At 38.6% G+C, this 18,637-nt stretch overlaps 1 protein-coding gene and 1 long non-coding RNA gene across 5 annotated transcripts in view; both read left to right on the forward strand.

Annotated features, from left to right (window-relative positions):
* Positions 1–18,637, forward strand: part of FNBP1L (formin binding protein 1 like) — a 45,861-nt gene that overhangs the window by 509 nt on the left and 26,715 nt on the right. For all 4 annotated transcript variants that reach the window (XM_054073330.1, XM_054073331.1, XM_054073333.1 and 1 more), the window contains exon 2: positions 18,255–18,370. In XM_054073330.1, the coding sequence (XP_053929305.1) occupies positions 18,255–18,370 (116 nt within the window). The remainder of the gene's footprint in view (positions 1–18,254; positions 18,371–18,637) is intronic.
* Positions 83–16,166, forward strand: LOC128852919 (uncharacterized). Its single transcript, XR_008451047.1, has 4 exons — positions 83–236; positions 10,173–10,305; positions 11,463–11,674; positions 13,178–16,166. It is a non-coding gene; the product is annotated as an uncharacterized LOC128852919 (long non-coding RNA).

The raw sequence follows: 18,637 nt of genomic DNA on the forward strand, positions 1-18,637 counted from the left end.
CACTTGTGAAATGGCGACAGCACCGCTGTAACAAACCTTGGTGTAAATCTGGTGTGACATTAGCAGCGATGAGTCGGTGAGAGCCGCGGTTTATACTGGCACACGTCTTCGTAGCTCCTGCTTGCCTGCGCTTTGTGTGAGAGTTGTGGGTCAGTGGTTTGGAAGAGTCGGGGTTTGCGTTGTAGCAGAGCACTGGACCTGTAAGCACTTCGCCATGGATCGCTTCAGAAAACAGTGTGAGCTTATTCTGTTCATTTTGGCGGGTGCTTAATTTTATTTTGTCTAGCTTGTAAATAACGGTTAAGCTCTTGTAGTCTGTCTTTTATTCGGTTTTGTAGAAAGCGTTTATCCCCCTTATGTGCTTAAGAAATACATACAAAAAGGTAGATTTTGATCTCACTTCTTTTAAATGATAAGTATTTCATTCACAGCGTCATGAAACTATCTGTGTTTTATCTAGACCTACTATATGTTTTTTTCCCCAAGTCACTAATCCTTGTGTGTTAGTTTGAAGAAACAATGCCAGCATTTTGAGCTAAAAGTTTTACTGCAACTCTTTTATTTCAGCAAAATTTACTGCATTTGTTCCTTGATATCAGGAGACTTCTGTAACTCTACACTAGTGAGGTGACTTTATGCATAAAATGGTCTGTTTGTAACTATACAACTAGACTGTGTCAATACAAGTTTTTACATTGAAGTGTACCTTTAAAATGTTTTGGTTTTTTTTTTTTTTTTCCTGTTGAATCACACTTTAGAAAATATTTGTTAGGGTTATAAAGCAGGTTGTTTTCTTAGTTGGAAAAATATTCCATGATTCTCTTGCTGTTTGGGAAGGATATTGAATATTTAATTGTTTTAACAATTCGTGTTGGGCTAATAAAGATTACTTGTTAAAAACTGGCTAGAAAATAAAATTCATTGAAAGTTATCTTAGATTAAAAACACAAGGGAAACAGTATTTGTGGAGCTTCAAAGACAGGGCTCTGACCAAGGAGTAAATAAACTATCGGATGTGTTTGTGTTCTGTGGTAACTTCTCCTCTGTTCTGGCAGCAGTGCAGGTTCGGAAGGCAGTCCAGGCCACACTGAGTTCACTCATGGTGGTAGGGCCCTGGCAGCTCACGCTGTTCAGTCCCCAGCTGCAGAGAACTGTCGGGCACAGGGTTTCTGGGGAACCTGTTCAGCCTAAAGCTCTTCCTCATTAGTACCTGCACCTCTGGTCATGAAGGGGAATTTTTCAGGAATAAGACTGGTATCTAGATGAGAGTTTTTCAGAACACTTGCAAATAGGTATGCAGGCTTTGCTGGTTCCCTGAGGCAGATGTGGTGGGTTTGTATCAGGTGTTTAATGTCTTCTTAACTTTGCCTAGATATTACAAAGAAATGTTTTCCTGTGGGGGCTAGGGAGGCCCTAGCCCAGGTTGCCCAGAGCAGTGGTGGCTGCCCCATCCCTGGAGGGGTTCAGGGCCAGGTTGAATGGGGCTTTGAGCCCCTGGTCCAGTGGGAGGTGTCCCTGCCCATGGCAGGGTGTGGGACTGGATGGGCTTTGGGCTCCCTTCCAGCCCAAACCATTCCATGGTTCTGTGATTCTGGTCACCCGAGGTTTGCACACTGAAGTCCTGGACGTACCTGCATGCTTGTTAATAAGGTGCCCAGTCTGACTTCTATCAAACTACATTGCAGTACCGAAGGCAACAATAGATGAATGGAACTAAAATTGGAGGTTTTTAGTAACTTGAAATACTTGCAAATAAAAATGCTGGATTCTGATATGTTAAAGAATCTACTCGGCTCTAGCATCTGCTCAGTGTGTATGTTTCTGTATATCTGGAGTTCTTTTTGTGATGGACATCAAGTGTACAGATAACATTAACATAGAATATTTAACAAATTGTATCTGGTTTTAGTCCTCTTGGGTTTTTGTTCAGTTAAATTGAACGTGTGGTGCGTTTGCCTCGATGCTGAAGGCTCTTGCTGAGCTTTGGAGACTGGAGGATGGTTGATAATGGAGTTCTTGGCATAATGAGTGGAGGCAAGTGTAACTCCGTGATTGGCGCTCTGAAGTGGCTTCCTTGGAAATTAATTAAAGAGTTTGTGCTGTCTCTTAAAAAAAATCAAGAAGGATGTTTTTCAGTTTTTGACATTCTGTCTTTCAAATGCCTTAACCCCTTAATAGCACTTGGCAGAAAAAGCATTTGAATACCATGTCGGAAGACTTTCAGTCTGTAAAACCAGTCTAGCCATCTGCTTCTCACCTCTTGATAAATATTTAAAGCAGAAGCTTAGCTGAGGACTTTTGTGCTAAGATTTTATATTAAAAAAAAAACCAACCAAACAACTATAGACATTTAATGATATTGTTGCTGTGAGCCCCGTGGGTCCGGAAGCACACCAGCTTTTATAATTAAGAAACTACTGGCATTGTAGGATACTATTTTAGAAATGGGTCACATTTGACCAAAGAAAGATCAAAGTATGCTTGGTGATGTGCTCTTTTTAATCTTTCCTTGAACAAAATTAATTCTGTGTTTAACCCAGGTTTTATTTACAAAAATACTAAGTAATTTTAGTTTAGCATCACTAGGTTTTCAAAAGCTGTTAAAAGTTTTCTTATACTGTTGATGTTTGTTTCAGACATTGCTTCCTTGTTTTAAAATCATGTATTCTCTTTTTGTAGAAGCAGATAAATTGTGTGGTGATGTCTAATCTTAAAAGCTGCTGAGTTTAATTATGTAGAGAACACCCTCAGAATGTACATATGAAGAAATTCACTTCAAAGAGTAGCTAAGTGTTACATAGCATATTTCTGTTGTAATAATTTCTTGGGTTTTTTTAATTCACTAGATTGGAAAAAAAAATGTTTTTTTTTTTTGTTTTAGCTGAACAGAAGTTTTTTTCAAAGTGGTTTGAAACTGAGAAACTTTTCTCTATGGTTACGATGACTCTGTGGTTATACAGTCACTAGCATTTTTAATGCTAGTAAATTGTTTTTTTTTTAAACAGTTCAAACAACATTGAAAGTAGTTCTAAATATCAAACCATATCCTGTGTGGAGATTCTTCAGTGTTTTTGCTTTAATCTTCCACAAACTTCTTTTCCAGCGTGCTAGCATATACTGTGGTAAATGCAGTATTCATGTGTAGGTGTTTGTGAGGTAAAATCTGGATTTTTCCTCGCAGATTTCTCCTTCGACTTAATGCAGAGATTACAAGCAAAGCTCTGTATAAATTCTCTTTTCACTCAGTGCTCTTGCAGATGTGTGCAAGGTGTGTGTCTCGTGGCTGAAGTGCAGATTCACAGAGTTTTCCAGAGGCATGGAATGGCCACGTTATTTCCTCTGTTATGGGTAAGGTGCTGGATAAAGTGCTCGACCTCTGAGAGGTGACAGTCCTTCACAGGAGTGCTGTGCTTATTCTTGTGAAGAGCTCTGAAATCCACAGAGAAAATTCTGTAAGGATTGAGTACTAGATTATTGAACATGTCCTTACCTCAGGCTCCAAAATGAAAACAAGTGCATTGAGTTTTAGTTAGAAGTAATGTTTGTGTGTATTTTTCCGGCAGTTGTCTGGTCTGTAAACATCTGACCTTTTCACAGTTTTTTCCAGGAAGGGCTGAGTCATTGTCTTGAGACTTTATCAGTTTGGTTTTGATGTGGAATATAATTTAATTTAAGAATGCGTACGTGTTTGTGCCCTTGAGTATCTGTTTAGAAAGTGTTTTTTTCAGTTTTGAGAGCTGTTTATCACTTCATCTGTTAAAATAGCATCCATTTTTATTTATGGCCGCACTTGTGGATGTACTTGGAAATGTGTATGCTCTTCAAGGAAGTTTGTACAAGCACAAATGGGACTTTAGTAACCTGGAAATGCTGAATGCTGAGAAAAAAATTTCAGCATTTAAAAATGTATGTGGTATCCTTATTCTTAAAACAAAATCCGAGCTGCCTGTGTCAAGATTCTGAATGCTACAGCTGGTGGCTTGGTTTCCTCAGTGAGAATTGCAGAAGGCTAGTTGAGATTGTGAGGTTTTTTATCTCACCCAAGCAGAGGATTTCTTTAAAGAGTGTGTCTGTCAAAATAGTGATCGTTTGGAATGGCAACTCCATCAGAACTTGGGATGGAGAAAAGCATGAGCAGAGAAAAGCCTGTTGTCAATATGTTCTGGTTTCTGTTTGGGTGAGGAGCATTCGACTAGGTGTGATTTGTGCTTTCAACAGTTCGAGTTGAAAAGCACTGAAGGACAGAAGGTTTGCGTTAGTGCTTGTGTAGCATTGTCACTGGTGCTATAGACCTACCAATACAAGTCCAAAATGTCTGAAAGTTCATTGTGTATTTAAATTAGTTCTTGTACTGGAGTGATCTGTATAAGACCATCTGTTGTTATTAATGCAGTAGTGAAATATTCAGTCCTTACATTTGCAGACCAGTTTTTAACGTGCTTGGTAAAGCCAACGATTGAGTAACAGGGAGGGTGGGGGCTGGAGTTGAGTTTTGTTTTGTTTTGTTTTGTTTTGTTTTTTTATGGAGGGGGAGTTCTTGAACACATTACAGATTAAATTTTCATTTGTTCATAGCAAATGTGCATAGTTTTTCAGCAGCTTGAATTCTTTTTGGTCAAAAAAGAATTCCCTAAAGTCCAGATATGTTCAGCTTTTTCCTTGTGCTGGTGAACAGATTGTCCAGTGAAAGCTGAAATTCCGATCAGACTGTTTCACTTTGCCCCTAGTGAGGTTACGTACCCCAGTCCCAATGCTGTCTTGGCAGAATGTGTGGAGGTTCATCTTCGGATGCTTGTCAGTGCTTCAGTTGGATGGGAGGAGAAGGAAACAAAACCAATACTATACTAATGAAAACCTTATGGCTGTTGTTAAGATGCTGGCCTTCTATGATGACTTTGTTTATGGAATTAGCTACAATGAATTTGTTAGTCCGGGTTGCTGTTTTTTCTCCCTCCAAGTTGTATTATACGAGGAGAGTGGCAGCAGTATTGTATTGTATTTCCCCTAGGTGACAGGAACAAGAAAAGGTTTAATTTCAAGTGTACTTATTTTTCTGTTAATTTCAATAGTATTGACATTTGAAATAGTTACATGTGTGAGATCCATTAATAGCTTTTCATTGATACTTCCTGTAGTCAGAGCTCTCCTTCTGCTTTGTCATTTACATTAACAAGGGCATTAGACTGCTAAAACTACTTTCTGGAATTGTGGTTTGTACATAGTTTTGTTACTTTTACATCATTCAAAGAAGAAGTGCAATCTTACTATGAGCCAAAAAGCTAATATTGCAAGATGTGAAATTTTCCTGGGCTTTACTGTGGAACTTTTGTGTGGCCTTGGGCAAGTAAACTGTAATGCTTACTCCTTTTTTTTGGGAGGCTGGTACGCTGCAAATCATTTCTTATTGGCTGGTGCACAAGAAATAGCACAACATACTTTTTTGTAGTTTTCATATGAAGCAAGCAATATTTTTTCGCATTGTGCAGTGCAATGACATCCACTTGGAGTTTGGAGTGTGTCACAGTTATTTAAGCACCGAGGAACTTCTGAGATATGACAGCAGTGACACTGGGGAGTCAAGAGGCAGTCATACTGCCAGCATACGCAAGGGAGCCAGATGTGAGTGAAGGGGATGAAGGTGGGTGTGCCTTTTGGGTCTTTATTTGCCTTGGTAAAACAGCATTTGATTGGTGGATTCTTTCTTGTGGTGGCTGCCCAGCTCATGTGGGTGTGAAAATGGCACTTTGTAAATTCTGGTTGGCAGAGTCATTGAAGGGGGTTCCCTGAAGGCCGTGTGCTTGTACACTTTGTTTTGTCCCCTAGATGCTTCATGGCTTTTGAAGATGGTAAATAATATTTTGCTTTTCTAATATTGTTTTCAAATAAGCATTTTCTCTAGGTGGCACAGGCTTTTCTTGTGGCTGTGTGGCAGTAATTGATATGTATGAACCCAAGGCAGCATCGGTGCTATGATACAGTTGGCTTTCACTGCAGTGGAGGAATATTCTGCCAGCGGAAACTGTAATGTTTCTGATGCCCAACACTTATTTCTTTCTATAATAAGTGGGTAAATTCCTCCTGTTTTAGCTATGTATTTGATGTCTTAATTGTCCTGCAATTTCCTCCCCTCCCCATTTATATGAAGTTATTCACAGTTAGAGGAATATTTAGGTTATTTGACACCAACGGGCTTGTATTGTGCTGTGTTCTGCACAGAGTGTGAAGACTGTCTCCACTGCAGTTCCCTTTCAGCTCCAGCAGAAAATGGGTCATTCACTCATCATGGCAAGTGACAGAGCTATGCAAAACCAAATCTTGTTCTGCATGATGGACAGTGATCTCAGTCGAGGCCTCTTATCTTTCCTTTCAGCAAGCCTTGCAGGCAAAGGGTAGCAGTGGGGTGGGCCTTTGTCGTGTTTGCAGGGGATCAGCACATCAGCAGCTTACGGGTGTGCATAAGTACTTCTTGAAATGTATACGGGAGTGTTGGAGCCTCATGAAAAGCAAACGGGAATCCTTTGGTATAATGAGGCAATAGAGCTGTAATCAGCCAGCAGTGCCCTTGAAAGTGAGATTAGAGGCTCATGTTTGGTGTAGTAGAGAAGAGTGCAAAGAGAAGGAGAGAGAGTGCTTCAGAAATGTATGTGGGTGAAATTATCATCTCTCAGTAGCAGACAGAAGGGTGTTACTGTAATTGAGAAATGAGATGGATAAAGAATGGATGAAAGCTGCAGTTACTGGAATGATTAGGAAGAGCCCAATTTTTAAAAGATTATGTAGAATTTTATAACAAGTCTTTGGATAGAACACAGATGTGAGATTTGGGAAAGAAGTCAAATGCTTTGGTGGAAGAAGGGTTATGGGTTAAGACCCTAGTTAATGAAACAGCAAAACAAAAAAGTGCAGTAGCTGATAAGAGATGATAAAAGTTATCTGGATCTTAATGAAACATGTCTTATTGTTGTTTTTTTCTGAAAACTAAGTTCTAATTCATGAATAGCCAAAGGAAAACTGCATGGAAGTTCATTCATGAGAACTGGTAAAGCAATTCTGTTCTGAAGAGTCAAGTATGGGTTCCCTTGTGCCCCTCAGATCTACTTTTAGTTAGGTTTTAATAGTCCAGGTACTTGCCTAGCTATTTAATTTTGCCAATATTTGTTAATTTTCTGAGCAAAGGTCTCACCAGATCAGTGAAATACATTGACATGCTTGAGACTAAGTATTGTATATAAGGAACTTCTCAGAGTAGCTTTTTTTAAGATGAGAGGCGATTGCAAACTGATGAAGTCTGTGATATTGCAGTACTAATGCATTCTTCAAGGTAATCTTTGCAGGGCAGTCTTCTGTTTTTCGCCCTGCGTGGCCCCTCCGAGGTGTTTCTGTGGTAAAATGGGCAGTGTTATCCTGAGTTACTGCTTTTTGTCTGAGCTTCCTGACTGCCTGTAGATTGTAGCTGCTGCACTGCATTACTTACATTAGCAGAAGTTATAGATGTTTTTCTTTAATTATTTAATTTAATAAGATCTCTTTTCAGGCTTATGAGCTTTGACTGTTGTAAACTGGGATTTAGTAGGACAAAAATATAGGTTAGCACTTGGATTTATGAATGGTACAAGTTTTACTCTCAATTGATTTAGAATTAATCTAATTAGTTTAATAACTTATTTATTGGGGGAATATGTTCAGCAGTAGATGATGAGATTTGAGATCTGTGAAGTGTGGTGAAGAAGGTGTCACAGATTCGTTTGGAGGAGGGGAAGAAATGGATGAGCTTTTGTTGAAAAGATCTTTATGTTGTAATAAAGTGGGAAAACACAGACTGGAATATCTGGTTAGGTTTCATATCTAAGAAAATGGCACTTTTTACGGAGGAAAAAATTAATTTCTTGAAAACAAACAGTAACTTATCAGGAGAATCCAAATGCCTGGGATTTTTCTCCTTCATCAGTAACATGAGGGGAATGTGGGCTGTACGGTTCCATGAAACTTAAATAGCAGCGTTATCCAGTGAGGCAAGCCAAGCACTTCAGTGAGATATCCTGGCTCCTTGGTGTGATACTCAAATATTTATTCCTGTTGCAAGAGGTGTGGTGGTCTGATTAAGGCTTTAGGTTGAGACTAAGGAACTAGGCCTTGTGGGTTATTTGTTTTACTTTAGCTTGATTGCTTCTTTGTTTTGTAAAAGCTGGGAGGCTGTTAGTATTCCTTGTCCTGTTCTCATTGCTGCTGAAGTATTGCATTCGTAGAACTCAGATGCTTTAATTTATCTCCTGTGTTTGAGACACCATTAACATTGAGTCATTTTTTCCTGACTGATCTCCTTCTAAGAACAAAGCAAACTTCTTTCTAAAATGTCTTTTTAAGAGGCATTTTTTCCTTGGTGCTGATGCTAGAGAGTATAATGATTATCTCTTTCCAGGAACATTGTTAACTATTCCTCAGCACCAGCCTAGCATTTGAGAGATAGAAGTGCGATTCCCCATGCTTCAGCATTATTTTCTGCATTACTGAGGGGGAAACTGTGAGGCCTCGAGGAGGAGTTGTATGTTGCACTGTGAATTTAATTGCTGAAGAGGTGATTCAGGGTACTGCTGTCAGATTAAGGATTCAAAATTGCTACCTTTGTTTCAGTTTATTAATTTACTGTGAAGCTGGAGAGTAGAAATACTAAATCTTGGTACAAAATACTATTTAACTTATCTTGTTTTATCAGCAAAATGTTTTATGATTTTTTATGATATGAAAACAAATTTTGCTGTCACAGTAAACCTTCTGATTTTTCATAATAGGAATTGCCTGTTCTGCTCTTGTAGAAGTATAATAATTTTGCTTATGCATATCAAGCCTTGGGGAGCATAGTATACTATATATATCTTGATATATATATATATATAAACAAAAGTATCTGGGAAATAAATCCTTCAGGTAAGTCTTGTGATATCATATGTGATACAGAAGAGCATTCAAAACTTAGTCAAACATATTTGATAAATGATCTTTTGACCATTTAAAAGGCTTAGTATTTTTCTGAGACTCATGGGACAGTAGTTACACAAAAATCATTTATGGCAGTGTTCCGCTTTGTGGGAATGATGTAGCTGTCTTTTCCAGACATTATCTTGCTTCCTTTTCAAATCATTCTCTTCAGAAAAAGTGGATGGGTGGGGAGTGTGCTCAAGTTCTTTAATTTCTGAATATGTGCTAAAGATGCATTGAATCAGGTACTGACACAGATAAGAAGTCAACTAATTTTTTTTTTTTGTTTTCTTTTTAAAAGGTAAGGGTAGCTTTATACATTGATATGTAGTGATTTATGAACTAGAGATACTTAGAGAAAAGGCAGTGCTCTTGCTTTTTTTCTTCCACTAAGTCTTGGTGTGGTAGAAATTAATTGGCTACAAGTTCATAAGGAGGTAAGAGACTGTCTCGAGCAAACAGAACGGACTTCCTTACCACCACCACCTCTTGAGAAAAATACAAACACGCACACACCCCCAAAGCAGGTATCACTACTCATACACACCTCTGCTTGCTACAAGCATACATAAAATACACACTGGGAAGTCCTACTGTGAAAACTGGATCAGAATCCACTTGCTTAGCTTTCCAATACCTCCTTAATCTCATTAAACTTTTAGTTGTGTGATAATTTGTTCAAAAAAAAATCTGATTTAAAAACCAGATTTTTTTCACATATATTATTTATGTTTTTAAAATACTTGAGTCTTATTTACATTTGAACAAAAGCTTAATTCTGAAGCAGTAATTCTCCACTTTGTTCTGCTTTAAGCTCAATTTCTACTTTAACACACAGACCATTTTCAAATGGCTCTGTCCAAGACAGCAGCGTATCACAAATCATATAAATATGCATATTGAAATAGCTGCTGTTTTAACAAGGAGACAGCACTAGTCTTGCTGCATATAAGCGAAGGACAGAATTATGTCCATTCCCCTGAACTGTCATAGCTGAGCCCAAAAGCAGGCACTTCATGAGTCTGCTGGGAGTGGCTGAAGGCTGTTCATAAACAGGTGGAAGCATGAGCAGAATTTAGTCCTGGTTATGTCCCTTGCAAAAGGAGTGAGGAAGGCTTCAAGTTTAACCATAAATGAAGTAACTGTGATATGATGCATCACAGTAAAAACAATCTTACTGTTTGTACTGTCCTTAGAGATGCTGTTCCTCCTTGTAAGAAACACCTGGAGAAAATCCCATCTCTGCAGCAGCCCTGGAATAACCCCTGGTATAAAGCTGTTGGGCTACACAGCACTGCTCTGTGAAATCCTACTGAACTGAAATGTAAGGTAATTAAAATAATTATCAGTTTGCAGATAATTTAGTCAGAGTCTCTAGTACAGACTATACTGTTGTTCAGAACTGCAACTGTTGCAGCTCTGAACTCTCCGAAAAGCCAGGATGACTCTGAGAGCAAGCAACACAAATTTAAAACACGGAAGTACTTTCTGCCAGCCAGCAAGTCAGAAATGAAGGGAGAGTACCAACTTCCCTGTCATCCAAATATCACTTCCTTGTATGTATCTGCCCAACTATTAAGCAGACAGTTCCGAGGATACCATTTCTAACTGACTTAAAAGCCATAAAGCGTTTAACAAGCAAAAGAGTCAGTTTGGTGTGTTTCACATTTAAAGATGCACATTTCAGCCTTATCTCATTGAAATAAGTAGTAAGAAAAAAAAATGTTTGTTATGGGTTGAATCATACTGTTTATCATTACGGCAGGTGGGACAAACATAGTATAACAATGTCTGTACAGAATCCAAGCAGAACTGCACCATTTCAACACACAGAGAGCAAGTTATATCGCTTATCACTTTCCTCACACTTAACAAAGGTGCATGTTATTTACAATATTGAACTCAAGTCAGCAGTTCCTTAAACAAAATGTCTTTCATGGCACAATTTCTAAACATTAATCGGAGTAAACAGTGAACTTAGAATAAAACTTATAGCACAGGAATAAAACTAACATTTCCCGATGTTTTAGATTACTTCTCACAATGGGTGTAATTAAAATACCCAGTATACCTACCAGAATTTGGTTCTGAAATAATGCATATTGGATTTTCTGCTAAACATGCATCTTTTTTGCCCTTAAGCATAGTCACAGAGACCCAGGCAGCATCTCCTCAATTAGCATCACTCTGACAAGCTGTTTCTACTCCTCTCACTGTTCCTAGTGCAGGCACTCTAATACGGTTAAGCGCAGCTGCAATGTAAGAATGTGTTGCCTGGTGTCATTCCAGCTCCCACCAGACAGATTTCAGACAAGGCATATACCTTGCATTTGTTGCTACTGGCATTCAAAAAATACAACTGTTCTATACAGATTGTCAACAAACAGTTGCTTTTCTAAGCCACTCAGAGTAAAATACCCATACATAAGTATTCTGATCAGACTCTCCATTTTATTGAACTGAATCGTTATCTTCTTGTTATTCAGGAATGGCTGCAAATATTGACAGAATTAATCACCACAGATGGTGTTCTGAGCACACGCACTTCCCGTAAATGGGAGCAGACACTGGTCAGAGATCACTGGGGACTGGTTAGGTAAACACCTACGGAATGGGAAGGCTCATCTGTTAGCTGGTTCTCCATACGCTCTTTGACTTGACAGATGAGGGGTTTTCTGTAAAAAAGTCCCACTCTAAGGTGAGCTTTCCTTTTCAGTACCACTTGTTAATGTTTTAGTGTGCAAGAGAAAGAAAATATGAGCCATCTACTGCTTCCCTTTAAATTCCTTCTTTAAAAAAGATATTAAATTAGAGCCAGTATAGCCCTGGTTAGTTGTTGACAAGCACCGTGTGAAGAGGCCATGATGGACAGCAGAGAGGGATGCTTGTTACCTTCTTCTGGCTACTGCATGCTGCATTGATAGGATTTCCTGAAGTGCATTTATGAAACTGCCCTCCCTGTGGAGTGAGCCATGCGGTGAGCCTGCCATGGAAGACAGAGCTGGAGTCCCCTGAGAGAAGCAGAAAGCAAACCCATGCATAAACTTGCAAAGAATCGAATTTTGCTTTACTTAAGTTTACATCATAGTACAGTGAGGCAAACATACTGTTTTAGTTCAGTTTCTCTAAATGCACCTGTAAATTTTTTTTCTCATCGCAGTCTCTGAGTGCCTCTGCCTTATTTCCAGTGTAGCTGTGACTTTTGGGGTTTCTGCTCTGAACCTTCTCATTGGTATCCATCTTGTGGTCTGTGGACTGCTTAGCCTTTCAGTTTGCTCACAGCCACATATTTTCCTCTTCTAACTTTAATACAAAGATTGTCTTTGGAGAGGAGTAAGTTATAACCTGCAGGTTAGTCCGGAAGCTACAGCCCAGAACTCGTTGAAAGCAGAAAAGCAAAATGCTTTCCATTTTTTTCTTGGTATAGAAACAGCTCTTTGTTAGTTTTTAGATGTAAAACTAACAGAGTGTTTGAAAGAAACCCCACAAACTACTGTGGAGCTGGAAGCAGTTCTTGTCTGCCTGCTAGAAAAAAGCATGGTGCTGTGGCAAGAAAAAAAGCCAGAGCAGCAGACCAAATTGGCAATTATAAAAACAAACAGGCAGGAAGAGAGAGAAGTGATAATCAGTTCAGACAGTAAAATAGAAGAGCTATTATCCTGGGTTAGAAAAGGAAGCAGGAATGCATAAAGGTAGAGACAAAAGTAGAAAACAAAAACAATGAGGCGCTGAAGGGGTTTCAAAGATGGGGAAAAACTGACGTGTATTCTCAGAAGTAGATGAGTATAATGTACCTAAATTAAAATACAATTTTATAATCTGTTTTTCCCTGAAGATGAATAGGAAGAAGTGTACAATCCTATACTGGTAGCTTCTCATCAATGTGTTTATGTTTGATTATGGTTCCCATAATTTGTAATGCAGCTTATTAAGTAGTTCTGTGCACAAACACTGCATTTTTTTAAAAACACAAATTAATTCACCTGGAGTCATCTCGTTCACATAAAATCTTTAATTGCTTGAACTTAATTCAAGGCCTTGATCTTCCTTTTTATAAAAAAAAAAAAAAGAAAAATCAGTCTGCTTAATGTTTTATAGAAACACCTCCAATGTTTCAGGATAAATCATAGTCTGAAGTAGTGGCTTTATAATGTTTTGTATAAAACTCTTGAATAGAATTGTGTCTTTTTGTCTTCTGCAGTGCTGCTGATCCAGGAAGGAAGGATGGTCTGCAGAATTTAATCTGTCATTTGCAGTTCTCCATAATTCAGGTTCACTGGAGAAACCGTCCTGAGCTTTAATTGAGTGAACAGGAGCTGCTCTGATCAATCTTGAGTTCTATCATCACCACCTTTCTACAGCTGTATTACTGTGGGCTTGCAGTTGTGTAGTTAAGGAATTCTGTTACTTTTCCCACAGTGTTAATAAAATAGATCATTTCTACCTGAAAATGCCCTGGGGCTTTTTTTGATGCTAAATGTTTTGTTTTTTTTCCCTGAGCAAGACCCAGTTCTTGCTTTTCTATGCTCTGAATCCTCTTAATGGAATCTTGTTAGGGCATCGTATGTATTTCGTTATACTTGTCTGTCAAATGATGGGATTGAGCTTTTAATTTCCCAGTCACTGATTTGGAAATTTAGACTAGCAAACTCTGCAGATCAGAGGACAGAACTGCAAATCGGAACACTTGGGTAACTGCAGACTAAAATGGTAGTAGGGTAGAAGTATAGGAATAATGATGTACAATTGAGTCAAAATAGAATAAAATGATGGTAGCATAATTAATGCAAACTGTCATGATTTCAAATAAAATGTTTTATTAAATTCTGAATTTTAAACGTATTACAGATTTAATTGATTTTGGCAGTTAATTGAGAAAGGTTGCTTAGACCCGCAGGTTGATGTAGTTCTGTGTTGAATATGATTCTTCCAGCTATGTTGTCTGGAGACTGTCAGCATGGAGGTCAGTGAAACGGAGACCAGTCAGCAATCAGATGTTGATGCGGTAAACTAGAATTTGTTGTAAAGGAATCATAGTAAAGTAGATTTCAATTTACAGAATTTGATACCGCAACCTTAGCTTTTAATGGAAGTAGAAATGCTTTCAGAAGTTGATGAAAGCTTGGAACATTACCCCTTTAAAAATTTGGCTCTGGTTTAATGCCTTTTATTTGAAACTCCCCTATAAAACGGAGTCCAGACCAGCTGCTGGTATCTTTGGGACATCTGAAGTTTGGTGTTTAGGCTGTAGCATTCCCTCCGTGCTCATCCCTCTGAAGAGATCTTCCATGTTTTTCTTTTCATTGGTGCTTGAAAGTTGGTTCGGTGTGGCTCCTTGCTTTGGTGCTTTGGCTGCTGTTACTGTAAAGCTTCCTGATATGTTCAGAGCAGAAGTACTCCTAACATTCCAGTAAATCATCTGGAAGTAAGATTTAGGGCAGTAACGCTCCTCTTTCCGAATGGTCTGTATTGACCTCCTACAGAGTGTGTGTGAAGTGTTGGGTTTATTTGTTTATAATGCAGAGACTTTTGGCTGCATTCCAGCTTTTGAGTGGGCAGCCTGGGACCCCCATCCATTAGCTGACATTAATCAGTTTAATAATGGGCAGATGCAGTTTTAATAAAAGCTTTTACAAAAATTGCCTGCTCAGCTGCTAGGGGGCACAGGGAGTTATCGGACAAACAGCAGTGTGTATTTGCCTTGGAATACTGTGCATAATGTGTATTTGCCTTGACATCTTTTGCTGTCAAGGTAGTAGATAGAGCACATCCTACAACATCTGGAGCTTTTTTTTAATAACCTTTTCCTGATCTTTAGTTAATACAATTTCCACCACATTTCTTACAAAGGAGCCAGCCGAATTAATACACTGATAAATTTATGTTGAAATTCCAGGCTTAAACTTTATTGCAGCTGTTTGATTCATTTTATCCTCTGTACAGTGCTGCCTGCTTTTTCTGCTTTTTTTTATATCCCAGATATTGCTTGGCTTGTATCTTGGTGCATTAATTTGGTTTCCTTTGTAGCAATGTGGAAGATTTTTTTCTTGTGTTCCTGGAAGAAAAGGAAAGTGTTTGCTGAATCAAGGCTCAGAGCTCCATCAAGGATGCTTCTGGAGAGAAAATTTGTGACTCACTTCTAGAAGCCTTTCTGAAAAGGCCTTTCCACTTATTCATGTTGCATTTGTCTTTTACTTATTTGTCTCATTGTCATTATTGAGCAGTATGTGGTGATTTTTGTGACTGAGGACTTTAATTCACTCTTTCACAGTGAAAGGAGAATTTGAAAAATTGTGAAGCAGATATGTTTTCTTAATAGATTTTCTTTATCTGTTCTTTGAGAGCTGTGCTCTACAGTACATATGTGACCTACAGAGAACTTACATTGTCTGTCTGTCCGTTTTAATCCAAGGAATCGATGTTTATGTGAGTTTATTATAGTGTTTTTATTTTTAATACGTATCTACAAATCATCTGTAGAATTTTTTGGGGGGCATTCAACTTTAGTCATTCATAAATCAGTGTCCAAAAAATGCTTTGGTATTTTTTGAAAATATTGGGTTTGTGTCCTTCACGGTTTATGCTTCATTCTAAGATAGTGCATAATGTTATTGCTGACCAGAAACTGGCAATGAGGTGACATGGTGAAGCTGTCTCATTCTTCAAAAGACTATGAACGTACTACTAGGTTTTTAAAAAATCGGTAAATGTGGACTAATGGCCCACTAAATTAGGATTTCCCTTCCTTATCCATGACATCATTAATGTATCCATGAATAGTGTCAGAGATATCGGTAATAATGGAGGAGCTGTAAAAATGTAAAAGTCCACAGACAGCTAACGAGGATAGCTAATGGGCTTTAATTTCTTTCTTACTCAGGATTTACTCCATTCAGGTTGTTCTGTGAATGTTTTATGCATGTTGCTTTGTATAGGGAGGGAACAAATGTTTTCTTCCCTTGAGGCGCTGTGGGATAATTCTACAGAGCTGTCTTTGCATGGAGCGTGCTGTTTCTAAGATCAGATGAAGAGGAGGCATTGAGGAAAGGAGGAGTTTTTGGCACTCGATCAGTGATAAAATACCTCTGGTAATGTTCAAGGGGAGAGTTGTCAAATCTGTGTGCCTTGTTCTGTTCTAGTTTCACATTAGCACCAAAGGACTAATTTTGACCAGTAGAGTACTTTTTTGTTTGCACAGAATATTTGGAAAGCCATCATCTCTGGTTACGTTTGGAAACAGAAGTTCTATGGCATCTGCCGTGCTAATGAAACCCAAGCAGCGAGTGGGCGCTTTGGCTCCTGAGCCCAGGTAGGACAGCAGAGGCTTTGTCCTGCCGGGCACCAAGAGGAGCCAGCTCTTCCTCATTGGGTTGGGTGTTTGGTTGCATGCTGACAGCACCTTTTGGAGATGTTATTTGGATGCCAGTTTAATGTCACAGTAATTAGCAAAATGATTTGAATATACAAAAGAAAGGCTTCTTGGAATGGATGATGTGTTTTTAAGTGTATGGACAGCAGTGGTTTGACACTGCAGCATGGTCACTGTCTCTTCTTCCCAACCACCAACCATGCCTATGCAGCTCTTCTGAAAACAACTGCAAGAATGTTACTTTGTCTGACAAGATATTTGGTGTGGAAGTGACCCGTTGATGTGAGGTAGGCATATCAGAACAATAATGCAGGCACTGCTTTCTCAGATACATGAACATTTTCTCTGTAATCCCTCTCCTGCCTCTTGACAGTTTGTATGGTTCTCTGGCAAAACAAATCAGGAAAAGCAGTTGTGGATTTGGTGGAAAGTGCAATGCAGAGGCAGGAGGAGACGGCTGGTAAGGGATCAGAATGAGTGCTTTTCTTTGGCAGTACTTGCATGCCACTGGATTGCAGTGTTCAAGGCACTAATGGCCATGGTTGTTCATCCAGGGCATAGGATACTGAACCACAGGGCTAGATTTGAAAGCAGCCTTAATCCCATTATGTTCTATTTTATTGTTTTTGTTGGTTGTATATACTTGTGTTGTCATGGTATCTCTTTTAGGGAATATATTTTCCTTAAGTCCTGCAGCATTTTATTGCATTTTTTACTTAACTTTGGATCACCCTGCTGTACGTTGAACTTGAACTTGAACTGCTGATACTAAAGGTCGACATAATTCATTAGGTTCAGTCTAGTTACTGAATCTGCAGGACACAGCTTCTAATAAACACTCCTTACAGGTTTTTGTGTAGGTTAATTAACTTTGCTTTTGAATGCTTTCTTTAGCTTTTTTTCTCTTTCTCTTTTTTTTTATTTTTTTTTAAGTTTACTGTGAAGTGTATTTGGGTTCAGCCTATAAACGACACAGACTTTGACGTTGTAGTTGCTTGTCTCTTTAGAATACTAAGTTACTATTAAGAAAAATTTGTGGTAAATGCTGTCTTAAGCTGAAAATCCTCAGTTTTTCCACTGCTGCAGGTTCGGGTATCCTCCACCTGTTGTTTGGTACAGAACACAGGAAAAGCTTGGTTTGGAAGGCGATTTCACGTAGTAAAAATTCTCAAACTTTTTTAGAAGCATGATTTATTTTTTGTCTGTTTCGCCTCTTTGTTTGGTGCCATTGCTTTGCTGTAACTTTTTTGATGGCCAAGGACAGATTTGCTTTCTTTAGAATCTCTTACTGGAGGTGATTTTGGACCACGTGTATATATTTGCTTTAATAAGTGTTTTTCATATGCAGACTGCACCCAATGTAGTCATGCAACTATAATTTACATTGCCTTTCTTTCAGTGGGTAATTGCGAGAGTGGAAGTTGTTTTTTGTATCTTTGTTTTAATTACAACTTCTGTTTTAAAACTGCCAAACGTGTTGAAAAGGCTCTTCTTTACTTAAGACTGATCTTTGGTTATTTCTTCATTATCTTGGAAAAGATCCACTACTGAATTAAAGGATTTTTAGGCGGGGAGGAGAGGGACAACAACGGTGATGGATGCACAGATGGATGGGACGTTGGACATGGGGAGGAGGGGATGGGGACAGGACATTAGCATTGTCAAAGTATGCTTAAAATGCAAGTACTTAGAGCTGTTTTTACAGGAGGAGGTAGATCTATGCCTGCGCCTACAGCTTACTGTTCTAGGGCATGGCTGATATTTACACCACTGGTGTGTTACTTGAGTAACTTCTATCCAAGTAGCAAGCATTCCCTTGCAGCACAACTGAATAAATTGTATGTCGTTTCTGGTGCTGCTGTAATTCTCAACTAATTCTGGGTCTTTTTGTTTCCTTTTGCTTTTAAAGGATCAGTTTGATAACTTGGATAAGCATACACAGTGGGGCATTGACTTCTTGGAGAAATATGCAAAATTTGTAAAAGAAAGGATAGAAATAGAGCAAAACTACGCAAAACAACTGAGGTAAGGATTTTTTCTTTTCAGAAGAATCTTAACGGTTACTTAAAATCACTGTGTCAGATGATGGGCAGGTATGTAATGTTATGAGCAATGACCGTTTTTCATTTACAGAGTGAATTAGGTCATTAGTTCTTTTCATGGCAGAAGTTTTTGTTGACCAGTCCACAAGAGAAAATTGTATCTGGGTGTGTGCTTACTTGCTTGTTTTTCCCTTCTTCCCTCGCTCTCTCCCCACCCTTCAAATCTTTGAACTATAAAGGTTTAAGACAT

The sequence above is a fragment of the Cuculus canorus genome, chromosome 8, assembly GCF_017976375.1.
Source record: "Cuculus canorus isolate bCucCan1 chromosome 8, bCucCan1.pri, whole genome shotgun sequence".
Taxonomy (NCBI): domain Eukaryota; kingdom Metazoa; phylum Chordata; class Aves; order Cuculiformes; family Cuculidae; genus Cuculus; species Cuculus canorus.